The 27,538-nt window shown below is 43.0% G+C and overlaps 1 protein-coding gene across 1 annotated transcript in view; it reads left to right on the forward strand.

Moving 5' to 3' along the window:
* Window positions 1–27,538, forward strand: part of cubn (cubilin (intrinsic factor-cobalamin receptor)) — a 374,618-nt gene that overhangs the window by 73,851 nt on the left and 273,229 nt on the right. Inside the window, exons 18-22 of the mRNA XM_078200308.1 lie at window positions 7,260–7,416; window positions 14,834–15,012; window positions 17,978–18,143; window positions 20,530–20,755; window positions 23,042–23,172. Coding sequence (XP_078056434.1) covers window positions 7,260–7,416; window positions 14,834–15,012; window positions 17,978–18,143; window positions 20,530–20,755; window positions 23,042–23,172 — 859 coding nt within the window. The remainder of the gene's footprint in view (window positions 1–7,259; window positions 7,417–14,833; window positions 15,013–17,977; window positions 18,144–20,529; window positions 20,756–23,041; window positions 23,173–27,538) is intronic.

The following is a 27,538-nucleotide window of genomic DNA, read 5'->3' on the forward strand; positions in this document are numbered from 1 at the left end:
GCATGGTTTACAACAGCTGTGTAAAAATGAGAACCTGGCGACCTCATTTCCCAAGGGCATATTGGAGATGAACACCAAGGTCATCATTACCTTCCAGGGTGTAAACTGCAGAGTGGACACTGGAGAGGATGTGTGTGGAGGGGAGTGGGGGGGGAAGGGGGGGAGGGGGGGGTGGTGAAAAGCCTGATAAGTGCAACATGGGACTGGGCATGGGGAAGGTTCAGTGTCAGCATTTCAGGGGAGTGGGGTCACTTACAGGCACTAGTGGCCCTTCATGGTTGTGAGTCTCTAGGTTTCAATGGCCCTGGCGGCTGCTGTGCAGGTGATGCCGCCCTTGACACCTCGCTGGGCTTGAGCTGATGGCACCGCTGAGGGATTGGTCTTCTGGAGTGGTGGCTTGAACTAAGAGAGGATGGGTGAGATCACAGGGTCATGCGCAGGGGGTGATGATGAGATCCCTGGCTGGGGTCCTGTGAAATGCCAGACTGCATGGGCAGAGTGGAGGATTCTGAGCTGTGATGAACAGGTTTGCTTATAATGTTTGCTTATAATGAGATTCCAGTGCCTGGACAGATCCGGGGGTCCCCTCCAAAGAGCTCCCAGAGGGTGTCCCACATCACTGTGGTCTGCTGCGTTCTGTACAACCTGGCACTGTAACAGGACAAGGTCCTGGATGGGGAGGACATGGAGGAGTGCCACATCTGCTCAGATGAAAATGATGTCAGGAAGGGTGGTGAGGGGCAACCTGTGGAGAAGGTGGGAGAAGGATTTCAGGCAATGACTAGGGCCCCTGCTTGGGGCGCAAGGTTAGGGATGCCCTCATAGCTTCTCGATTTGGGGACGACCAGGACTAGGGTGTCAAGACATGTCCCACCTTGACTCTTCTCACTACTGCGGTGCCCGCAGGAGGTCATCATGATGGGCACACCTTTCATGGGCAGGGTGCTGAAGCAATGGACCAGATGCTGCAGGGGAATGGTGATAACTGCAGTGAGGACAGAGATAAGCTCCTCTTATCCTTTGTGAATATCTGTTTCTTAATTATTTGTTCATGGGATGTGACCATCATTGGTTGGGTCAGTATTTATTGCCTATCCCTGAGGACAGTTAAGATTCAACCGCATTGCTGTAGATCTGAAGTCACATGTAGGCCAGACCAGCTAAGGATGACAGATTTCCTTCCCTAAAGGGCATTAGTGAACCAGATGGGTTTTCATGACAATCAACAATGGTTTCATGGTCATCGTTAGACTTTTAATTCCAGATTTTTATTTATGGTGAATTCAAATTTCACCATCTGCCATCTGCATTATGTTGGATTACGGGTCCAGCGACAATACCAGTATGCCATTGTCCCTTTGGGCTGCTCCATGAGATAGAGGGGCTCCTTCAGTGATATCCAGAAACCCCACCATCCTGTGACACTGACACCCGTGGATTCCCACTTGGCCCAGCACTATGCAGCTGAAGCACTACACCATGGAGCTCAAACCCTCAGACATGGAGGTCATGAGCTGACCCTCCTGTCTGCCCAATCCCTGTAAACCTGTGGATTTACCATGGCCAATCCATCAAAGCTACACATCTTTGGATACTAAGGGGCAATTTTGCATGGCCAATTCATCTAAGCCGCACGTCTTTGGACTGTGAGAGGAAACCGGAGCACCCGGAGGAAACCCATGCAGACACGGGGAGAACGTGCAAACTCCATAGACAAGTCACTCAAGGCCTGAATCGAACCCGGGTCCCTGGCACTGTGGGACAGCAGTGCTAACCACTGTGTCACTGTAATAAACCAGGTAAAGCCACGGGCGTTGGAGTAAACAATGTTAGTTACATGGGTAAGATGGGTATAGAGGAGTATGGGCCAAACGCCCATGAGTGGGATGACAGCTATGATGCTTCTTCATTGCTGATCTTCGGGACGTCACCCTCGGAGTGGCTTGAGTCCATGGTGTCCAGGGGCCATGAGAATGGTCTGGGCTGGTCTGCTAACTGTTGCTGACCTGAGATAATGCATTGCCATGCAATTTTTCAGGGATGATTGTGCTCCATTTAAAAAAAAATAGTGCTAATCATGTGAATGTGTAGATAGCTCCATGATCAAACAAACCTTGATTCCCATCTTTATGCTCTTTGCATCTGGATAAGGCATTACTAAGCCTTACCCTTCCCAACATAATAGTCCTGTAGCAAGAAATACATGGTGAATTAGGGAGGGACAGCACTTAGTGAAAAATATAGCATCCCACACAAAGGAGTCATGCTTACTTTAAAGTGTGTATATGTGTGTATGTGGGAGGATTACTGTGGAGAAAAAATGATCGTAACTGCCAACACTTTTCTTTATTTTGCTAATGTGCCTTTTAGGCACGGATTGTGAATCTGATTTGGTTGGAAGATTGTCTATTCCTTTGAAGAGTGTTCCAGAAAATGCCCAAGACTTGACCTGTGGTGTTTTTCTCAAAGTTTGATTGAAGAAAATAACTCTCTTGATCGGACCAATCCAAACCCATTGGTGAATTCCAATCAAGATTAAATCGCAGTAATGTCATGTAACATTTTTGAACTCTCCATTGAAGTGTTCCAACTGGAATGTTTAAGAGCAGTTTGTTTATTATTTGTGGCTGGTCAATGAGAGTTTGACAGATTTTCCTCAGTAGCATTTTATTAGGGTGGCACAGTGGTTAGCAGTGGTGCCTCACAGCGCCAGGGATCCGGGTTCAATTCCCAGCTTGGGTCACTGTCTGTGCGGAGTCCACACACTCTCCCTGTGTCTGCGTGGGTTTCCTCCAGGTGCTCCGGTTTTCTCCCACAGTCCAAAGATGTGCGGGTTAGGTGGATTGGCCGTGCTAAATTGCCCCTTAATGTCAGGGGAACTAGCTAGGGTAAATACATGCGGTTATGGGCATAGGCCTTGGGTGGGATTGTGGTCAGTGTAGACTTGTCGGGCCGAATGGCCTTCTTCTGCACTGTAGGATTCTATGATTCTATGACTCATGGGATGTAGGCATCGCTGGCTAGCACTTATTGCCTATACCTAATAAAGTGGGCTGAGCAGCGAGTCTGATAGTATCGATTAAGACATTGCTTTTTCCCTTCCTGCAGAAATGTTTCATTAAGGTCCATTCAGCATATTGTATTAAAAAATGTTCTTTCAGGAAGAGATCTGATTGAATGGCAGAGCAGGCTCGAAGGGCTGAATTTGCCTACTTCCTTTCCTAATTCCTATCTTTCTATATACTCAGCCTGCAAAAAAGACATGAAAAATCAGCAAAAGATTGCTTACTCTGAACAGAACAATGCATGTTATTATTTCTACTATAGTGGTGTTTCCAAATAATCTCTGACAGGGCAAATCAAAGGATTCACCAACTGTTCTATCGATTCTATCTAGTAATGCAAGTCCTTAACTTGGTGTGTTTCTGAATTTTCAACAGTGATAAGTGTAGTCACAAATAGTGCACAACATGACAAACTGCGTTAGACCAGTAAGAAGTCTCACAACACCAGGTTAAAGTCCAACAGGTCATAAACCTATTGGACTTTAACCTGGTGTTGTGAGACTTCTTACTGTGCTTACCCCAGTCCAACGCCGGCATCTCCACATCAAAACTGCGTTAGACCAGGTCAGAAAAAAGGAACTACTGGTAAATATAAAGCTGTCCTTGATGACATTTTATGGATATGACCATCTTCATGTTCCTAGTATTCTAATGGTTTCAGCATATTTTTCAAACAGCTAATTGCGTTATTTGATACAATATTTACGATATTGCATTGTAATTCACTGTATCTATATTTTAACATAATTTTCAGAGCACCAAATAGTACCAAATTGCAAATATAATGACATCCACTCACCAATATCTGATAAGCACTTCTTTTCTTGATTGCCAATAGGGCCTGTAAAGATTGTAGCACCTTACCAGCTAGGATACAAAAGCAATAACCTTATATCCTGAGGCCCATAATTGTCTGCCAGAGAACGTGGTTGGGGAAGATCTTATGGCTCATCCTCGAATGATGTGGAGATGCCGGCATTGGACTGGGGTAAACACAGTAAGAGTTTTAACAACACCAGGTTAAAGTCCAACAGGTTTATTTGGTAGCAAAATCCACTCGCTTTCGGAGCGCTGCTCCTTCGTCAGATGGAGTGGATATCTGCAGATGTCCAAGATATGCAGATATCCACTCCATCTGACGAAGGAGCAGTGCTCCGAAAGCTAATGGCATTTGCTACCAAAGAAACCTATTGGACTTTAACCTGGTGTTGTTAAAACTCTTACTGTGTTCATCCTCGAATCCCAATGCTGCCCATCACTGAGATTGCACATCAGCTCATTGGAATATTGCTGGGCATAAATTGGAGTTCTGTGATTTGGAGGACCATAAAATATGCGTGAAGGCATACTTCTGAGTACATATCTGCAGCATGGGTGGCTGCAACACTTCCTCTTGAGCCTTGGAGACCTCAGATGCATCATGCCGCATCTGTCTGCTGCTCCAGTGACACCAGCTTCTGGTATTGTGGCACTTGTTTCAAAGGTGGCCAGAATTGTGTGGAGCTGTCTAGTTGAAGTCATTATAAAAGCAGGTTGATTACTATTATCTGGAGGGACAGTGACATCTGCACCCCCATCTTGTAATCTTAGTGTACAGGCTCAGGGGTGTTAATGATTGAGATCCTTGTTTACCTGTTACTTCAGTGAGATTTTGGAAGCACCGTGAATGTATCCTGATCAAAGCAACTATTGAAACATTAGCAGCTGTCACTCCTGAAGTCAAAGTTTTTTTTAGGATCTGGCTGTTCTAACAATTGCGTGGGCTATCACAGTGTCCAAGGCGGTCTGCAGGTCATGAGAAGATTTCAGCAAAACTTTGCCGATGTGAAAGTCCTCTCAATTATTCATATTCCAACCATAAGTGTGGAAATGGGAGACGATGGCCTAGTGGCATTATCGCCAGACTATTAATCCAGAAACTCAGCTAATATTCTGGGGACCCAGGTTCGAATCCCGCCTCAACAGATGGTAGAATTTGAATTCAATAAATAAATCTGGAATTAAGAATCTACTGATTACCACAAAACCGTTGTTGATTGTCGGAAAAACCCATCTGGTTCACTAATGTCTTTTAAGGAAGGAAATCTGCCGTCCTTACCTGGTCTGGCCCACATGTGACTCCAGAGCCACAGCAATGTGGTTGACTCTCAATTGCCCTCAGGCAACTAGGGATGGGCAATAAATGCTGGCCAGCCAGCGACATCTATGTCCCATGAACGAATAAAAAATAACTGCCTCTGCTGCCATCACATGACATTGACGCTTTCTGAACATTTGCTCTTTTGAAGGGATCCTGGACTCCTCGACCTAGGGAGGTTGTTTTCTTTCTGTGAAGAAACAATCGACTTCTTCTCTTCCACTGCTAGTTCTTTATTCTGACTATTGTAGTATTAACAAAGAACAAAGAACAATACAGCACAGGAACAGGCCCTTCGGCCTTCCAAGCCTGCACCGATCATGTGTTCCTAACTAGACCATCTGTTTGTATCCCTCTATTCCCAGTCTGTTCATGTGGCTATCTAGATAAGTCTTAAATGATCCTAGCGTGTCTGCCTCAACCACCTTGCTTGGTAGTGCATTCCAGGCCCCCACCACACTCTGTGTAAAATATGTCCCCCGCATATCTGTATTGAACCTTGCCCCTCTATTGAACCTTGCCCCCCAAATTGAACCTTGCCCCCCCATTGATTGATCTGATGACAATCCTTGTAACTGTTTAAGTAATCCTTCACAACTGTGAGTGTGTGGATGCTGCTTCTTGTGCAGGTAGGATACCAGGACAGAATTGGTGAGCGTGTCACAGCAGCTTTTGTTCTAGAAATGCTCAGAGAGTTATTAGAGTGACTGACTCTTTCTCCAAGACTCTTTCTCACTCTGCAAGACCAAAGAGCTTGTTTAATTGTACACATGACAACATTTTCCCTTTCGGCACAGTGGCTAACACTGCTGCCTCACAGTGCCAGGGATCAGGGTTCAATTCCATCCTTGGGTGATGTCTGTGTGGAGTTTCCACATTCTTCCCGTGTCTACGTAGGTTTCCTCTAGATGCTCTGCTTTGCTCCCACAGTCCAAAGGTGTACTGGTTAGGTGGATTGGTCATGCTAAATTGCCCCTTATTGTCCATTGATTAGGTGGATTAGCTATGGTAAATGCATGGGATTACGGGAATATTATTGGGAGAAGTCAGTGCAGACTTGTTGGGCCAAATAGCCTCCTTCTGCACTGTAGGGACTCTATGGCTCTATGTAAGGTTATATCAGTAGTTTAAGAAAGCACGAGAAACTGAAAATACACGTGATGAATCATGCATATCCTTCCACCTACCCAAACAGGGTCAGAATTGATAATAAGTGCCTTGCCAGCGATGCCTACCTTCTGCGAATGAATAAATAATTTGGTACAAGAAGGAATGGGGACTCTCAGTGCTCGGAGATCTTGTGCCCCCAGCTCTCATGATTCTATGAGATCATGTGTAACTAACTGGCTGCTGAATAGAAAGCTCCAAACTGGGATCACTGATAAAAGATCAAATCATTTCAAAAGGTTTATTCAAGTGTGACTCTCTTACAAAGTGGGCTGCAGAGGTATGGGTAGAGAAGCAGGGACAGTGGAAAAGATCCGACAGTACCCTCCCCCAGAAAGGACCAGTCAGTCTTCTACAGTTTGCTGCACTGCTAACCTTGTTCAAATAAAGGTACCTCCCTGTGGCGCTGAAAACTGACAGTGTCAGCAGTGGACTTCCTGAGTGTTGATGTATGCCAACATTTAGTTTAGGATGTGTGTTGCAGATTTCCATCTCCATTGAATGTTTAAACCACCTGGGGCCTCCATTTAACCCCTGTTCCAAAAGCTGGCACTGCTCTTTATTGAATACTCCCTCATAGCTGCATTTGGGTTTCAGTCTAGATTGTGGACTGAAGGTCAGGGCTTGAACCAATTGACTTGGAGGCAAAAGTGCTGACAATCGACCTAAGCTAGTAGTTACGATCATGCCAGGTGATATCAAAAACAGCTTTATAAATGACAATATTGCTCAAGTCTTGGCTGAAACATTGGTTCTTTATTTGAAGACCTGCTTCATTCATTATGATTTGAGTGATGAGCACACCCATATTGGTAAACCACTGAAATACTTTTCTGGTGAAAAGGCAGATGTTTGGTTTGATCTTTCTCTGAATTTCTTTTGGATTTTAGGTTCGAGACGGTGAAGCAGAGACAGATCCTCTAATCGACAAGTTCTGTGGTGCTAGCGTCCCGGCTCCCATCACCACTAGTGGAAACACACTGTGGCTTAAGTTTAAAGCAGATGTTTCTGTTGCAAAAGGAGGTTTTCGTGCTGTGTATGAAGTTGGTAAGGATTCCCTTTTGCTTTTATTTCTAAGATCTGGACAGTGATAGAATACAACAGCGATGTGTTCCAACTGAGTTTCACAAGTACCATGCGCCATTGTAGTGTTTACTGTGGCACAAAGTGATAGAGCACAGATGGGTATGAATATTTTCCCACAGGGTGAGCATCTGAATATGTTGTAGCATTCCCATCCATATAAGCATTCCAGTTTATTTATTCATTCATGGGATATGAGTCCAGCTGGCAAGACTTGTCCATCCCAAATTACCCTCTCGAGAGTGATGCTGAGTCAACTTCTTGAATTGCTGTGGTCCACCCTGCTGCAATCCCAACTGATGTAAATACTGGACAAATCAGATCCCACATTGAAACCTGGCTTGATAGATCCTATCTTTTACTTTTTCTTAAGAAGCTGTTGAGGTTAGTTACTGAACATATTCACAGGAGTCTGCTGATGAATGTTAACACACACAAAAAGCACTCATTAAACAAGAAAACAATCTAAATTACACCACACATTAAGGTGGGATTTTCCAGCCACGCTTGCCCCCAAGACTGGAAAATCCCGCCTGAGGTCAATGGGACTTTGCATGGTCTTGTTCCACCCGCTACAATTCCCGTGGCGGGCAGGATGGAAAAATTCTGCCCTAAGATTGCAAAGATCTTAACACAAGCACAAAAATATAATTCAAATACTCACTACTTCTTCATTCCAGGCCTCCTCAGGATGCCAGGCCTCCATCATAGATGCCAGGCTTTAGCCAATTTAATTCACTTGGCATGACATTAAGAAATGGTTGAAGGAACTGGAAAGGCAGTGGGTCTGACAGAACTTGTCACACCTAAGCCCAGCTATTCCAGTAGAGCTACAACACTGGCATCTACCCAGAAATGTGGAAAATTGTCCAAACCTCCTGTACACAAAAAGCAAGACAATTACCCTCCCCATTAGTCCACTCTTGATAATCAATAAACTGATGGAAGGGAACACCAACAGTGCTATCAAGCAGCCCTTTGCTTGGCAATAACTGAAGCTCAATTTGGGTTCTGCCAGAGACACTCAGCTCCTGACCACATTACAACCTTGCTTCAAACATAGACAGAAGAACTGAACTCTAGAGCTTTGATTTGATTTGATTTGATTGTCACATGTATTGGTATACAGTGAAAAATATCGTCTCTTGCGTGCTATACAGACAAAGCATACCGTTCATAGAGAAGGAAAGGAGAGAGTGCAGAATGTAGTGTTACAGTCATAGCTAGCATGTAAAGAAAGATCAACTTAATAAGACCATAAGCTATAGGAGCAGCATCAGGCCATTCGGCCCATCGAGCCATTCAATCATGGCTGATATGATTCTCATCCCCATTCTCCTGCCTTCTCCCTATAACCCTTGGTCCCCTTATTGATCAAGAACCTATCTATCTCTGTCTTAAAGACACTCAATGACCTGGCCTCCATAGCCCTCTGTGGCAAAGAGTTCCATAGATTCACCACCCTCTGGTTGAAGAAATTCCTCCTCATCTCAGTTTTAAAGGAGCATCCCTTCACTCTACGGTGAACTCCCACTAGTGGAAACATCCTCTCCATGTCCACTCTATCTAGACCTCTCAATATTCTGTAAGTTTCAATTAGATTCCCCCTCATCCTGGGTATAGACCCAGTCTCCCGAACTGCTCCTCATATGTGAGGTAGGTCTATTCAAAAGTCTGATGGCAGCAGGGAAGAAGCTGTTCTTGAGTCAGTGAAAAATGCTGCCCTTGACTTCAAGGCAGCATTTGATTTACATCAAGGAGCCTAGCAAAACTGGAGTCAATGGGCAGTAGGAGGAAATATCTCTGCTGGTTGGAGTCATACCCAAGGAAGATGGTTGTGCTTGTTGGAGATCAATCATCTCAGTTCCAGGACATCGTTGCAGGAGTTCCCCAGGGTGGTATCCTAGGCCCAGCAATCTTCAGCTGCTTCATCAATGCCCTTCCTTCAATCATATGATCAGAAGTGGGGATGTTCACACAATATTCAACACCATTTGCAACTCCACAAGAGGCAGAGGATGATGGTCAAAGTTTGTTTTGTGACTGGGAGCCTGTGTCCAGTGCCATGCTGCAGGAGTCAGTGCTGGGTCGTTTGCTGTTTGTAGTGTACCTTAATGATCTAGATGTGAAAGTAGGAGATATGATCAATATGTTCGCAGAATACATGGGAATTAATGGTGTGGTAAATAGCAAGAAGGAAAGCCTTGGATTACAGGATGATTTAGGCACCTGATCAGATGGGCAGGATAGTGGCAAATGGAATTTAACCCTGAAAAGTGTGAAGTAATGCATTTTGAGAGGACTAACAAGTCAAGGGAATACGCAATGAATGGTAGGATGCTAGGAAGTACAGAGGACCAGTAGTACCTTCAAGTGCATGTCCAGAGATCCCTCAAGGCAGCAAGACAGGTAGATAAGACATATGGGATACTTGCCTTTATTAGCCAAGCATAGAATACAAGAGCAGGGAAGTTGTGATGGAGCTAATTAGGCCACAGCTAGAACTGCACTGTGTGCAGTTCTGGTCACCACTATGGGAAGGTTGTGATTGCACTGGAAAGGATACAGAGGAGATTCACCAGGATGTTGCCTGGGCTGGAGCATTTCAGCTACGAAGAGAGAGGCTGGTTAGGATTGGGTTGTTTTCCTTAGAGTGGAGAGGCTGAGGGGGAGATTTGATAGAGGTGTACAAAATTGTCAGGGACATAGATAGGGTAAATAGAAAGGACCTTTTTCCCCTTCATGGAAGGGTTAATAACCAGGGGACATAGATTTAAAGTAAGAAGCAGGAGATTTAGAGGGGATTTGAGGCAAATCCTATTCACCCAGAGAGTGGTGGGAATCTGAAACTCACTACCTGAAAGGGTGATAGAGGCAGGAACCCTCACAACACTTTAGAAGCATTTAGCTGAGCACTTGGCACAGTGGTTAGCACTGTTGCCTCACAATGCCAGGGACCGCGTTCAATTCCCAGTTTGGGTCACTGTCCATGTAGAGCCTGCACATTCACCCTGTATCTGTGTGGATTTCCCCCAGGTGCTTCAGTTTCCTCCCACAGTCCAAAAGACGTGCTGGCTAGGTGCATTGGACATGCTAAATTCTCCCTCAGTATACCCGAACATTTGCTGGAGTATGGCAACTAGAGGATTTTCACAGTAACATCATTGCAGTGTTAATGTAAGCTTACTTATGACACTAATAAATAAACTTTATACTTAAAAAAAGACACTTGAAATGCCATAGCATATGAGGCTATGGACCAAGTGCTGGAAAATAGGAATGGAATAGATATGTCCTTGAAGGCCGGTGCCAACATGTTGGGCCAAAGGGTCTCTTTTTGTGTTGCAAAACTATGTGACTCTCTAACCTCCATTCATCAGTTGGGCCACATGGCCTGTTTCTGTGCTGTAAGTTTTATATCATATGTGACAGTGGAAGGTAAAATAAATACGCACGGAAAAGCGAGAGTTATATTAAGTAAAAGAACATCCAAAAACTGGCAACACAGAGAAATAGAGAAGAACGGTGACATGTGAAGATGCATGAACTAGTTAACATTATGCTTGTTTTTTTATCATGAGGTCACACTTATAAAAGTACATGGATAAATTCACTGACCTAACATTCCAAGAAACTCTGAGAATGGTATGTCCCTCTCTCTGCATAGTCCCTATTGGGAGAGCAGAATTGGTCAATTTGTCCTACTGAAGTATAAAAATTCTTTGCTGTTTCCTGGTACATGTTTTCCCATTTGAATGCAAAATCCTGTCAGTAATTAGAGCAAACGAAGGGAAGAGATTTTCATAAATGAGTCTGGATGGAACTGAAAGTTAGATGTTAAGGAAGAAAGGACTTTGATCATCTGATCTACTCTTGCTAGTCAATCCCCACAAATAAAATGACATCAAAATAGATTTAGCAATGTCTAATATGCATGAAACTATTTATGTAAACCAAAACAACAAATGGCAGAATCATGTGCAAATTTGGGCATTTATATTTCAGACCATTTTACCAAAAACCTATTCCCAAGTAGAATTCTTTTCTGCGATTACCGTTTAAAAATAGTTTCCTGCACTGAAAACAAAGGGGGAGAAAAAAGGCTGAAGTTCACATTTTTGAAGTTCTTGTATAACAGCCTAGTTGTGAAAGAAAACATTCATTTGCACAGATCTAGTGATGCCCTTTTGAAAATATGCCTTATCTGGTATTCAAGAATGGATACCATAAATCACTGAGTATAACACACACACAAATATCTTAGACCATGAATTTAATCACAACAGTTTGTATTTATATAGCATCTTTAATGTGTATCCAAGGTACTTCACAGAGACTTAATAAAACAAAAATTAGTTTGAACCATGTAGATATTGGGCAGGTGACCAAAACTTGGTCGAAATAGCAATTTTAAACAGCATCATATAGGAAAGAAAGACATAGAATAATTTCCAAACAAGATTCAAAATTTTAAAATTGAAGTTTTGCTTAAGTGTGAGTCAGTGCAAGTCAGCGAGTGCAAAGCTAATGATTGAACCAGATTTAGTGCGGGCTGGGATATGGGCAGCACAATTTTGGATGACTTTAAGTTTACAGAGGTAAAACATGGGAGGCTGGCTGAGAGTGTATTAGAATGATGAAGTCTGGAGGTAACAAAGGCATTGATGAGAGTTTCAGCAGCAGAAGGACTGAGGTATGGGGAGAGTTGGGTGATGTGACAGACATGGAAATAAGCAATCTTAGTGTGGATAAATAGTTGAAAGCTCATTCCAAGGTCAAATATGACGCTGTGACTGTCAACAGTCTGGTTCACGGACTGGGACAACACAGAAGGAGGCCATTTGGCCCATTGTATACATGTCAGCTATGTGCAAGATTAACTCACTTGGTCCCACTCCTTCCCCGTGGCATTTTTCCTCTTTGGGTACCTATCTAATTCACTGAAAGCTGTGAGTGAATTGGCTTCCAGCACATTTTCAGGCGATGCATTCCCGATCCTAACCACTTGTTGAGTTTTTATTTTAAATCCTCATGTCACTCTTGGTTATTTTGTCAATCACATTGAACTGGTGTCTTTTGGTTTTTGACCCTTTCAGCACATACTCAAAGATTCAGCCTTAGACTGTTTCCAGGAGAGGACTCAAAATCATGAGCCATTGAGACAGATAGCGAGAAACTGTGTGCAGCATTTGGCCCTTGATCAGAGGACACTGATATGAGGTGAATGGCAAAAGAATGAAAGTCAGCATGAGGAAAAGCAGTGAGTAATGAGGATCTGGGATGTACTGCCCAAGGGTGTGCTAGAAGCAGATTTAATCATTACTTTTAAAAGGATATTTCATTAAGGGAAAATAGTTGCAGGGCTATGGGGAAAAAAGGCAAGGAGTGGGACTAATGGAGTTGCCCTTTCAATGAATCAACACAGACATGATGGGCGAATGGCCTCCTTCTGCAATTCTATGAGTCAATGGTGAGAGAATGGAATTTTTGGTGGACACAGAGAAAATGGCCACAATCTTTCCAAAGTTTAATTGGGGGAAATTTCTGCTCATGCAGTACTGGAGACAAATAATTTGACAATTCAGAGACATCAGAGGGTGTCAAGAGAAGTGAAGGGGAGCAAACTGGATATCATCAGTTGACATGGGGGAACTGACTTTTGTGCTCTTGTAGAATAGCAGAGATAACTGTGCAGGCATGGGAAGAGAAGCTATTGATGGTGATTCTCTGGCTACAGATTTGTAGGTAGAAATGGAACCTGCGATTGCAGTCCCGCCCAGCTGGACAACAGTGGAGAGGCATTGGAGGAAGATTGTGTGATCAAATGTGTCAAAAGATGTAAACATGTTGAGAATAATGAGGAGTGATAGTTTGCTCTAGTCAGAATCACATAGAATTCTATTTGTGACTATGATAAGGTACTGTGATGGGGATAGGAACATGATTGGAGGGATTCAAACATGGAGTTCTGGTGCAATTTTAGGAGGTGACAACATGTTCAAGAACTTTGCTGAGAAAAAGGAGGTTACGAGTATTCTGCTCCAATCTCTCCACCACATTTTTGCTCCTCTTCAGCTCTGAAAAGTCATACAGACTCGAAGTGCAGGATTTTCCAGCTGCACTCACCCCAAGTCTGGAAAATCCCAGCCAATTCTGTGGCGAGTAACTCATCTTCTGACTTTCCAAAGCTTGTCCACCATCTACAAGGCACAAGTAAGGAGTGTAATGGAATATTCTCCACTTGCTCGGATGACTGCAGCTTCTACAAGATTCAAAAACTTCGACAGCCCCCAGGACAAAGCAATTCCCTTGATCTAAACTCTATCCAGTACCTTAACCCTCTGCCACCAATGCATAGTTACTGTAGTATGTACCATTTATAAGGTGCACTGCAGCAACTCAGTAAGGCAACTTCAACAGCAACTTACAAACCCATGACCTCTACCACCGTGTAGGACAAGGAGAGCAGATGCATGGGAACACCACCACTTGCAGGTTTCCCTCCAAGCCACTCACCATCCTCATATGGAAATATATTGCTTTTCCTTCACTGTCACTGGGTCAAAATCCTGAAACACCCTCTCTAACAGCACTTTGGGTGCACCCACACCACATGGACAGCAGCAGTTCAAGAAGGTAACTCACCACCAACTTCTCCAGGGCAAATATGAATAGGCAATAAATGCTGGCCGAGCCAACGATGCTCACACCCCATGAAAGAATTTTTAAAAAATGGCCAGGGCAAGTGGCTGCTATGACCATAGGTTGGGAGTTTACACGCAGTGTGCGAAGGGAAGAATGAGGGGGCACAGGGGCAGTGAACTTGGAAAAGAGAAGGTAATGAATTGAGCTGGAGGTTAAAATCCACTAAGATGAGAAGTTGTCTGATTGGGAGGCATTTTACTACATATATTTTAGACAAAATTTAGCATCCAAATAAACGTCTCATTACAAAAATACAAATAAACATTTGCACTATAGAACAATTAACATATGGTGGCTGTATCTTTGCAAGAACAACAGTTACTTTTACTTTTCAATCTCTTGCACTACCAATTGTCTTTTTTCTGACTTCAGCTAACAAATGTACATACTTTTGTACATATTATACAAGCTTGCTGGATAATAACAGGGTGGAACCCCAGGCTGATTTCCTCCTGCCCCACCCCAGATCCACCACTGGTAGTGTAGAGTGATCTCAACTGGATTAAATTAACAGCATACACGGGAGGATGGGTGGAGGGAGATCTGGAATCTGCCTAATCAGTGATTCAGCTCCACAGATGAGCAATGCAGTCACTAATTCTTAGTTGCAATGTTTATTCCATTAACATTTTGCTTTTTCACGATTTCTGAATTGTTTCCTGATGCTTCTACACAGCATGTGGTGGCACACTGAATGGCAATGGAATGATAAAGTCTCCTTATCATCCTAACCCATACCCACATAACAAATCCTGTGAGTGGATTATCAACCAGCCAGAAGGACAAGTGGTCACACTCAACTTCATTTCCTTTGACATTGAGAATTCTACAAACTGCAATCACGACTATCTGGAGGTACGTGAGCAAGAATTCTTGATCAAGCTGCAGGTGAAACCAGAAATGACATAATACTTACTATCCACATTTCATTTGTAATTTAACAGACCTAAATCTACCTTAGAAACATGATCGGACATTCGTCATCAATACATTAATTCTATTGAAAAACAACTTTCTTGTTTTAGAACTCAGATGGATTGTATTAATTAGGAATAGAACATACAACTGAAATAACTGTACTTAGAGTCATAGAGGTTTACAGCATGGAAACAGGCCCTTTGACCCAACTTGTTCATGCCACCTTTTTTTTTTAAATCCCTAAACTAATCCCAATTGCCCGCATTTGGCCCATATCCCTCTATACCCATCTTACCCATGTAACTATCTAAATGCTTTTTAAAAGACAACATTGTACTCGCCTCTACTACTATCTCTGACAGCTTGTTCCAGACACTCACCACCCTCTGTGTGAAAAAATTGCCCCTCTGGACACTTTTGTATCTCTCCCCTCTCACCTTAAACCTATGCCCTTTAGTTTTAGACTCCCCTGCCTTTGGGAAAATATATTGACGATCTATCTGATCTGTGCCCCTCATTATTTTATAGACCTCTATAAGATCACCCTCAGCCTCCTACGCTCCAGAAAAAAAAGTCCCCGTCTATCCAGCCTCTCCTTATAACTCAATCCATCAAGTCCCGGTAGCATCCTAGTAAATCTTTTCTGCACTCTTTCTAGTTTAATAATATCCTTTCTATAAAAGGGTGACCAGAATTGCACACAGTATTCCAAGTGTGGCCTTACCAATGTCTTGTACAACTTCAACAAGACATTCCAACTCCTGTATTCAGTGTTCTGACCGATGAAACCAAGCATGCCGAATGCCTTCTTCACCACTCTGTCCACCTGTGACTCCACTTTCAAGGAGCTATGAACATGTACCCCCAGATCTCTTTGTTCTGTAACTCTCCCCAACGCCCCACCATTAATTGAGTAAGTCCTGCCCTGGTTCAATCTACCAAAATGCATCACCTCGCATTTGTCTAACTTAAACTCCATCTACCATTCGTCAGCCCACTGGCCCAATTGATCAAGATCCCGTTGCAATTGGAGATAGCTTTCTTCACTGTCCACTATGCCACCAATCTTGGTGTCATCTGCAAACTTACTAACCATGCCCCCTCTATTCTCATCCAAATCATTAATATAAATGACAAAAAACAGTGGACCCAGCACTGATTCCTGAGGCACACTGCTAGTCACAGGCCTCCAGTTTGAAAAACAAGCCTCTACAACCACCCTCTGACTTCTGTCAAGAAGCCAATTTTGTATCCATTTAGATACCTCACCCTGGATCCCGTGAGATTTAACCTTATGCAACAACCTACCATGCGGTACTTGCATCATGTTTCTCAGTTCAAGAGGATGCATTGTTACCAAATGTTTCCTCTTGTAGGGCAACCTGGAACAAGAGGTCACAGGTATAGGTTGAGAGGCGATAGATTTAAAACTGAGATGAGGATAAAATCCTTGTTGCAGAGGGTGGTTAATTTGTGGAACTCGCTGCCCCATAGCGTGTTGGAGTCCGAATTGTTGAATGGTTTCAAGATGGAGATAGATATATTTCTAATAAAAAAGGGATAAAGGGAACAGGTGGGGAGGTGAATTTGAGTCCCGGGAGAGATCAGCCATAATCTGATTGAATGGCGGAGCAGGGTCGAAGGACTGAATTTGACTACTTCTGCTCCTAATTCCTATTATCTTTGCATTATTTTACAATATGTAACTATTGAACATTGTATTAATTGTCAGTTGAAAGCAAAAGACAGGTTTATTTATGATTCAGGCACAATGTTTTCTCCAGTTCTGATGAAGGATTTGAATTGAAACGTTAGGTCAGTTTTTCATGGAGTCATCTTTAAAAATGGCGGACAGGACTCAGATCTGCAAGTCCCATCCCTCTTTTATGGCAGATCTAATTTTTGCCAATGGGGAAAAATGGGTTGGAATGTGACTCATGCACGGGGGGAGCCTGAACTCAGCAGGACCATTTGAACTCAGTGCTGAGTCCACACAGACCCATTTTTTGCCATAGCAAGTGCCTTAACCTGCAATGTGGGAGTCCGATTTTCTTTTAGATTTGATGTCAATGCTTTTGAAGGGCAGGTATGGTCTATAGAACGAACACATAAGACAGCTAACAGAAAACTTGGTTAGAGATAATTAAAAAAAAACATGTTAAATGAGGGAATCAGAGATAGACAGGCACAAAGGTTTGAAAAGAAAATTCTAGACCTTAGGGCCTAGGCAGCTGAAGTCATGGCTTCCAGTAGTGAACCAATGAAAATCAGAAACCTTAATAAGTCAGAATTGGAGGAGCAGAGAGATCTTGGAGGGTTGTCGGGCTGGAGAAGGTCACAGGGATAGGGGAAGGCATTTTAACAACAGTTAAAATATCTGCAACAACATACCACAGCTGATTCCATTACAAATGATGCACTACTTTTGGTGAACTAGTGATGATTTGAGTTCCATTTGAAACATTAATCTGTCTTTCCTTTTTCGATATCAATCTGCAGTGTATTTCTGCGCTTTCTGTCCTTATTTTAGGAACGCTTTTTTTTAGAAGAGATATTGATATTTTCCCCAAATAAAAATAATGAATAACAGCATATAATTTTTTAATGTGAACCTATAATTTTCTCAAAGATCAGTTATGTGTGCCTGGATTCAACTCATATAAACTACAGTGCAGAAGGAGGCCATTTGGCCCATCGAGCCTGAACTAACAACAATCCCACCCAGGTCCTATCCCTGCAACCCCACACATTCACCCTCCTAGTCTCCCTGACACTAAGGGGCAATTTATCATGGCTAATCAACCCAACCCACAATTATTTTTTCATTGCGTCCATAAAAAAGTTGTTCAAGAGCTTAGGATAACGCCTGTTGCTCATCTGAAAGGAGTCTGTTTGTTTTCAGGTCAAGGATGGTTCTGTCGTAGACTCCCCACTTATTGGTAAATATTGTGGTACCGTCATTCCAGCAATAGTCCAGTCAACACAAAGGTCAATGTTCATCAAGTTCAAGACAGACTCTAAAATAGGTAACCACGGATTTCAAGCTGCGTATGGATCAGCAGAGAAAGGTAATTTAATACATGATTATTGTCACCCATGACACCTTCCATCTTTTAACCTTCTTAAAAAGCACTTTGGCTACGATACACACAAAATTGCAAGACTTCTGGTGGTGTGGATCCATCCTGGGGCTAAACATGGGAGGGCAAATTAAGCCTTTAACACTTTGTACCTGCTACAGATGCACAACATCCTAGTGGTATGGTTGTTGTTATTTCTCTCCCCACACCAATGGGGCACAAAATAGACTTTCATCTGTTTCCATAGCCAGTTTTTCATGGAACAGATTACCAGCCTGTTGCCAGAGTCTTATAGCTTAAGAAGTGCCACTCTGCATCAAGTATGGATAATCAGAAGCCTCTCCTGCATTTACGACCTGCCATTGACATGTGTTGGAAGAATTTTGCAGGTTGATACTCAACCTGTTGTCCGCATGATGAAAGCACATTCCATGACCATCAAGTACTGGGGTGGGACTGGAAACTGGAACTTCTGGCTCAGAGGCAGGTGCACTGCTCAGAGGCAGGGGCGCTGCCCACTGTGCCACAAGACCTCCAATGGTTATGGTAGTGGGCTAATAATCCAAAAGTTAAAACCCACCGTGGCAAGTTGTGAATTTAATAAACCTAATTCTGTTGGCTGGTAACATAAAAATGACCATGAAATCTGGCTAAAGGCCTGTGGAGAAGAAAGCCACCCCAACCCGGTCTGACCTACAAGTCACTCCAGTCCCACACTTCATGGTTGGTTTTCAATGGGATCAGGACAGCTAGATATTGGCAATAAATATTGGCCTGTTTGTATTACCCACAGCTGGAGAACAGAAAAAGATATTTCTGCAGGAGAAAGAAAGTTGCTGACCAGTAAAAACCACAACAATGATGTGAATTGTTAAACATAGAAACTAGAAGCAGGAGTAGGCCATTCGGCCCTTCGAGTCTGCTCCGCCATTCACTTTGATCATGGCAGATCATTAAATTCAATATCCTGATCAGAATTGTTGCATTATATTTGATCTTATTCTGGTTAACTTTGCCTTCAGAGTTCACTTTCTGCATATAATATCTTCTTTTTGAGTTCTCTGCCTCCGAAGGGGAGTCCAACCGACAGCACTGCAATCTCTGTCATGGGTAGGGAAAGGCACCAGGTCCTGAATCAGTCTCAGCCAGAATGGGAATTGAACTCCATGTAGTTGGCACCAGTCTGGCCCATACCAGCCATTCGATCAACTAAGCCAACCAGCCTCCCGAGGAATCTGAGTTACTGTGGCAACATATGCTTTCAAAAGCACACTGTAGTCTGGAGTTCCAATTTCTTTCCATCACATGGTAACCAGGAAGCTCTCCACTCTGACTGGTTGCCTTTGGTGTACATCTGAAGGATTTACAACCAGCTTGACCCTGTTATTAACATTGTCCACCAAGCCCTGGAGTTTGGCTTAAACACAGTAAGAAGTCTCACAACACCAGGTTACAGTCCAACAGGTTTATTTGGTAGCAAATACCATAAGCTTTCGGAGCACTGCTCCTTCGTCAGATGGAGTGGAAATGTGCTCTTAAACAGTGCACAGAGACACAAAATCAAGTTATAGAATACTGATTTTGTGTCTCTGTGCACTGTTTGAGAGCACATTTCTACTCCATCTGACGAAGGAGCAGCGCTCCGAAAGCTTATGGTATTTGCTACCAAATAAACCTGTTGGACTTTAACCTGGTGTTGTGAGACTTCTTATTGTGTTGACCCCAGTCCAACGCCGGCATCTCCACATCACGTTTTGGCTTAAACCCAGAGCTTTTGGTTCAGAGGCAGGGACACTATCCATTGTGCCACAGGACCTCCTCCATATCTTGCAGATCTAGTCCATGGGCCTCACCTGTTGAAGTTCCTTTCTAGAAGCTGGTTTTCTTGTAAATGTTATTAACCTGATTTATTTAAACTGACATAAATGTTTATTGCAAGTTGTTTTTTGCATTGATTTCTCTGGCTGAGTAAAGCACCATTTTATTCATCGTGAAAGGTCACTTAATGACCAGAAGAGCTGTACTATTGGATTTATTAGCTATGGGGGCTCCTTGAGGTCTACTAATACAGATACTTATTAAAGTAGACTACAAACATAATTATGTTTGATCTATGACATAAGATGCCTGGTAGTTTGAATGTTGCAGAGAACTTGCTATAGTCTACGGGCTCTGATGTAAACTCAGATATAAATGAGTTAGGATGATCATATTCTGCTGTTGGGTCTTTCGCTGATATATCTGAAATGCAATGTACGTACTCATTTGAAAAAATGATCAGAATTGTCAGAACTAAGAATGTAAAGTACTTTATCATTCAAAATTCCTCTTTGCAACAAACAGTGAGTGATAAAAATAATAATTTTCTTTATAGGTTGTGGCGAAGTTCTGACACAGTCAGTCGGTACCATTACCAGCCCTGGACACCCGACAAATTATCCACATGGTGCAAAATGTATCTGGTATATCTCAGTTCAGCCTGGACATGTTATCCGTCTAACATTCACCTCCTTTAATATTGAATATCACATGAACTGCTCCAAGGATTATGTTGAGTTATATGATAATGGTACCATTAGTTCTGGCAGACCACTAGGAAGGTAAGAAATTCTAAGTTTTGTGTCTGGTGACAGTCAGTAATGATAATCACTCAGGTATCCTGGATATCCAGCATTACTGAGTGCTTCCAAAGTTGAGTTGCCATTATTTACCATTAATCCCTTTAGGAATAGATTGATATGCTGCCATTAATCCATTCATTCTACATGTGACAGATTCTAAGGGAAGGCAAATCTTCCAAGCCAATCAATTGAATTGTTTTGAAATCAGCAATTTAACCTTTTCACTCATTCGAAACTGCAGCACTCTTCAGCATAGCTAACCCTGTTAACTTGTTTAGGAATGGACAGATTGTGGGGCTCATAATGGGGTGCCTCAACTTGGGGCAGCACGGTAGCACAGTGGTTAGCACTGCTGCCTCACAGCGCCAGGGACCCCGGTTCGATTCCCAGCTTGGGTCACTGTCTGTGTGGAGTCTGTTCTTCTTTTGTCTGCGTGGGTTTCCTCTGGGTGTTCCAGTTTCCTCCCATACCCCAAAGATGTGTGGGTTAGGTTGATTGGCCATGCAAAATTGACCCTTAGAGCCGGATTTTACCATTTTGATTCTAAGTGCTGAATCTGGGCATGATTCAGATCCGACTTGTAAACCCTGTTCTCAGGCGCCCCCATATGCACTCAGCCTGAAACAAAAGTCACGAATCTGAATCGCACTGTAGGCGGGGCTTATCGTGCCCAAAACGCTGCTGCTCTGATCGGAGCCTTCAACTGCGCATGAGCATTAAAAAAAAATTTGAAAAACACTCCGTTGTCACAGCGCTCCCAGGCCACAAAAAGCGGATAAAGCGGCCTGGGAGCGATGGCCCCCACAGACATCGTCCAACCCCCACAACATAACTGTCCCCTTTATCCACCCACTACCCAGATCGATCGTAACCCCCTGCCCCACTTCCGCCCCCACGATCATCCGCAGAGTGGCAGTGGACACCCGCTTCCATCCCACCGATCGCCCGCAGAGTGGCCCCCCTCCCCCAGCAGAGATCCATCTGGCCCGCCTCCTTCCCTCCCCACCACCGATCTGAGTTAGAGCGCTGCCGGAAGCTCTGAACTTACCTCTTCAGAAGCTGGAGCGCCTGAAAGGGGGAAATGCTGGTAAGTTTGGGCGTCCAGCTCATTAAGTCAATTTAAATGCATGCAAATCGCGCTATTTGCCTCACACCCGACTTTGCCAAGTTTTCGCGCCCGGAAACGGGCGCAACACAATGGTAAAATCGGGCCCTTAGTGTCAGAGGGTTAGTAGGGTAAATAAGTAGAGTTATAGAGATAGGGCCTGGGTGGGATTGTGGTCAGTGCAGACATGATGGGCCAAATGGCCTCCTTCTGCACTGTAGGAATTCTATGATTCTATGAACTTTGGGCAGACAATTTGACCAAACTTTGAGTCGAAGTTATAGCATTCCTCAATGGGAGGCAGGGAAAATTCACAGTACACTTGTGTCCCTCTAAGTGGATAATCTGGGGACAGTGAGCAAATGTAATTAAATCTGTTCGTATTTTTGTTTTTCTGTATTTCCCACATTGCCACCGATCCTCCATATGTTATTATTATGTACAAAAAGTGTACTATTATAGAAAATGAAAATTGTTATTAGTTTTAAAGTAAATTTTTGCTTTAATCATTGATGGAAATTAAATTTTTTGATAGAAAAGTCAACATTAGACACAAAAGAAGGCAAAGAACTACAATGCGTATATAATGATTAGTCAGTATTGCTTCCTGTTATGCCATTGAACTGAAATTTGATTTTCAATTGACCATTAAGTCACCATAGAGCAGCATTCACATTTACCAAATAATGGAATCAATGGGCTGAGAACTTCAGTAAGTGATGTAATGAACTGACTATTGTCTGCCTGTCCCCATTTGTTTCAGTCACTGGAAGTAAAATGACTTTCTAGGAGAATGGAACAATCTCCCTTTGCAATTAATTCATTGCCACTTGTAATTGGTTGGCATGAGACAAAATCCTTTAGTCCTTCTAATGTGAATGTTAAATTGGTTTACAGACCTCCCTCTCTTTTTGGTGAAGAACATTTCTTTCCATGATTGAATTTCCACAGCAGCTTGGAAACTGGCATTTGACACTTGTGACGCAACACATTTTTGTTCTTATGTATTTCCCACATTGCCACCCATATGTTCATATTACGTACAACAAGTGTACTATTAGAGAAAATGAAAATTGTTATTGGTTTTAAAGTAGGTTTTATCTTTAATTATTGAAGGAAATTCACATTTTTGATAGCAAAGTTAACGTTTCTCGTTATAGGTTCTGCGGTTGGTCTATTCCTCCTTCTATAACCAGCAGTGGCAGTATGATGAGTCTTCTTTTTGTGTCGGATTCAAGTATAGCTACTGAGGGATTCTCAGCAAGTTACGATTCGCTCAATGCTTCCTCAGGTATGCTGTTACTGTGTAGAATTTGTAATATTGCTGTGGTAATTATGTAAGGATGGCAATGCTAAAGCCAGCGTTGTTGAATCCTGTTTACTTAAACAATCCAGTACATGATATTTGTTAACTGCATTAGTCTCTGCTTTGGCACTGTGTTTTACAGTCAGTATTGGCATAACAAGCTAATCCTTTGGAATAGGGGAATCTCAAACTAGGGAGCACAATTTCAAAATAAGGTGTTTCTAATTATATCTGACAGGAGGAATTTCTTCTCTCAGAGGATTGTTAATCTTTGGAATGTTCTACCCCAAGAAGATACTGGGGCATTGAGTATATTCAAGGTCGGGTTCGACAGATTTTTGATCGATAAGGCAGTCGAGGATTATGGGAGCTAGACAGGAAAGTGGAGTTAATGACACAATCAAATCAATAACGATCTTATTAAATGGTGGAGCAGGCTCAAGGGGCCTAATGGCCTAGTCCTGCCCCTATTTTCTTATGTTGAACAATCTAATCTAAGTAATACGACAGTAATATTGTTAATAATTCTATTTGTTTAATTTCTTCATTAATGCTCTCTATGAGAGAAACATTCTTATCTGATTGGCAACACTATCGAGCCTACCTCAATTTATCACATTTTAAAAAAAATTTCACGGGATGTGGGTGTGGCTGGATAGGCTAGCAGTTTTATTGTCCGTCCCTAATTGCCTTGAGAAGGTGATAGTGAGCCACCTTCTTGAACCATTGCATCCATGTGGTAAAGGTGCTTTCGAGAGTGAGTTCCACGATTTTGGCCTGGTTACAGTGAAGGAATGGCGATATCATTCCATGTCAGGGTGGTGAGTGGCTTGGAGGGGAACTTCCAGGTTGTGGTATCTGCTGTCCTTGTCCTACTACGTGATAAAGGTTGTGGGTTTTGAAGGTGCTGTCATAGAAGCCTTGGTGAGTTGCCACTGCGCATCTTGTACATGGTGTACACTGCTGCCATGGTGTGCCAATGGAGGAGGGAATGGATGTTGAAGGTGCTGAATGGGGTGCTAATTAAGCGGGCTGCTTTATGCTGGATGGTGTTGAGATTCTTGAGTGTTGTTGGAGCTGCACTCATCCAGGAAAGTGGAGAGTATTCCATCGCATTCCTGACTTGTGCTTTGTAACTGATGAACACGCTTTGGGGAGTGAGGAGGTGAGTTACTCTCGAATGAATTCCCAGCCTCTGACCTGCTCTTCTAGCCACAGTACCTGTATGACTAGTCCAGTTCAGTTTCTGGTCAATGGTAACCTCCAGAATGTTGATAGTAGGGAATTCAGCGTTGGTATTGCCATTGAATCTCAATGGGAAATGGTTGAATTTGCTCTTGTTAGAGATCGTCATTGCTTGGCACTTGTTTGGCACAAATGTTATTTGCTACTTATTAGCCCAAGCCTGAATGTTGTCCAGGTCTTGTTGCATTTGGACATGGACTTCTCAGTATCTGAGGAATTGTGAATGGTGCTGAACTTCGTGCAATCACCAGTGAACATCTTCACTTCTGGCCTTATGATGGAAGATCATAAATGAAACAGCTGAGGATGATTGTGCCTCGGACACTACCCTAAGGAACTCCTTACAGTGATGTCCTGAGACTGAGATGATTGACCTTCAATAACCACAACCATCTTCCTTTGTGTTAGGTATGACTCCAACAAAGGAGAGTTTTCCCCACAGATTCCTATTGTCTCCAGCTTTGCTAGGGCTCCTTTATGCCATTCTTGGACAAATGCTGCCGAGATGTCAAGGGCAGTTACTCTTACCTCTTGAGTTCAGCTCTTTTGTCCGTGTTTGAACCAAGGCTGTAATGAGATCAGGATCTTAATGGCCCTGTTGGAACACAAATGGAGAATCAGTGAGCAGGTTATTGATGAGTAAGTGCCACTTGATAACACTGTTGATGACCCCTTCCATCACTTTACTGATGATTGACAGTAGACTGCTGGGGCAGTAATTGTCAAGGTTGGATTTGTCCTGTTTTTTGTGCACAGGACATACCCGGGCAATTTTACACATTGCTGGGTAGATGCCGATGGTGTAGCTGTACTGGACCAGCTTGGCATTCAGGGCATTGCCTTACCTTGCATGCTTCTCATTAGTGGAATAGTGACAGCAAGGCTTGGATACCATCTAGAAGTCTGCTGCCATCAGACTTTTGAATGGACCTACCTCGGATTAATTTGATCTTTCTCTATAGCCTAACTATGACTGTAACACTACATTCTGCATTCTCTCGTTTCCTTCTCTATAAACGGTATGCTTTGTCTGTATAGCGCGCAAGAAACAATACTTTTCACTGTATACTAATACATGTGACAATATAAATCAAAGCAAATCAAATCAAAATCTAGAAGGAATATTGAGTATATTTTTTCAGATGAGGCACATTGAGTCCAAAGATGTGTGGGTTAGGTTGATTGGCCATGCTAAAAATTGCCCCTTAGTGTCCTGAGATGCGTAGGTTAGGGGGATTAGTGGGTAAACCTGTAGGGATATAGGGTAGAGCCTGGGTGGGATTGTGTTCGGTGCAGACTCAATGGGCCGAATGGCCTCTTTCTGTACTGTAGAGTTTCTATGATTTCTATGATGATGAGTGATGCCACCCACACATGTGTGATCTAAATGCTGTGCAATTTACTGAGGATTAGATTTTTGGTGGTAAAGGAAAAATGAGCGGTCTCATTATTGAATTTTAATGAGTCCCAACCAGGTTGGGGTCCTTGCAATGTGTGGAATGTAATCTTTGCCGCTGAAAGAGATATATCAATACAAAACACTTATTCTCACAAACGGTAGTGGAAATTGGGAACACTGCCCAAAGCAATGTAGGTTCTGGATCAATTTAAATTTTAAGACTATGATAGTTTTATTTTAGATACAGGTATTAAATGATAGAGAGAAAAGCTGGGTAAATGGAGTTGAGGTACAGATCAACCATGAGCCATGAATGGTAGAATAAGCTCAAGGGGCTGAATGGTCTACTCTTGCTCTTATGCTTTTGTGTGCAAGGAAAGAGCTCATTGATCCAGAGGGGAATTTTAGTATGATGTATCACTGACAAGACATGTTAGATATCACATCACTGTCACTAGAGGAAGGATTCAAATTTATCTAAGATTCATTTTTACCCAGGGCGGCACAGTAGCACAGTGGTTAGCACTGCTGCCTCACAGCGCCAGGGATCCGGTTTCAATTCCAGGTTTGGGTCACTGTCTGTGTGGAGTTTGCACATTCTTCTTGTGTCAGCATGGGTTTCCTCCGGGTGCTCTGGTTTCCTTCCACAGCCAAAGATGTGCAGGTTGGGTAAATTGGCCATGCTAAATTCTCCCTCAGTGTATCTGAACAGGCGCCGGAGTGTGGTGACTCGGGGATTTTCACGGTAACTTCATCGCAGTGTTAATTTAAGCCTACTTGTGACTAATAAATAAATAAACTTAGTCATTACAGACACTCATACTGACAGTGCAGAAATGAAAATGTATAAATCAAATGCCTCATCACTGATGGTTGAAAAGGTTTTTGGTCTCTCTGAAGCTGTCTAACTGGAACAATTTACTGATTCAGGTTTGCTGGGCAATGATTGCCAAAACTCCAAATTTAGCAGTACAGCAGCTGTCCTTGAATGACTTATAATCCAGAACTAATTCAATGTGGAATGAAACATTCTTTATGCATGTTTGCATAGATTCTATCAACATTGTGATAGGTCTAAATAAATATGAAATGTCCACTGCACATGTTGGTGCAGAATTCTTTACGTATCACTTGATACAATAATTGGAGGAAAATATGAAGGCCATGATTCTCCTGAATTGAGACTAAGTGCCCACCCAGTGCCGATCCAGCAGTCTCATTGAGCTGGGATATAATTGCCATTTGTCTTTTGGTATTTGTTTGAACTCTTGTAAGTTGTTTAGATGATGGGATGACTCAGCTGTAAAAGCGCATGCATGAATTTTGCCAGGGTGGGTCAACATATTCATATGAACGGGCCTACTATCCTTATACACAGGGAGCACAGTTCAGCAGACTAAAATGTCTTGAATGTTAATAAAGCTTTGCTTCTTGATCGAAGAGCCTCATTATGGGCTGGAATTTCATCCTCGAGGCAGGTAGTGGGAGTCAGGAAAATTCCTGGCCTGGCCTGTTGCCATGGGAGATGTGGGATATGATTCTCTCATCCCGTTGTGCTGCTTTTGCAGCGTGCTGGGAGACTCGAGTGGAGGCCATTTCGCAGATTCCATGCTGGGCGTCTCTGCATGTCTCCAGCAGCCGGATTTCCGGCGCCATCAGCTCTGTGCCGATTTCTGGCACAGAATTGGATAATTTATTTAATTCAAC

The sequence above is a fragment of the Mustelus asterias genome, chromosome 2 (genome assembly GCF_964213995.1).
Source record: "Mustelus asterias chromosome 2, sMusAst1.hap1.1, whole genome shotgun sequence".
Classification (NCBI taxonomy): domain Eukaryota; kingdom Metazoa; phylum Chordata; class Chondrichthyes; order Carcharhiniformes; family Triakidae; genus Mustelus; species Mustelus asterias.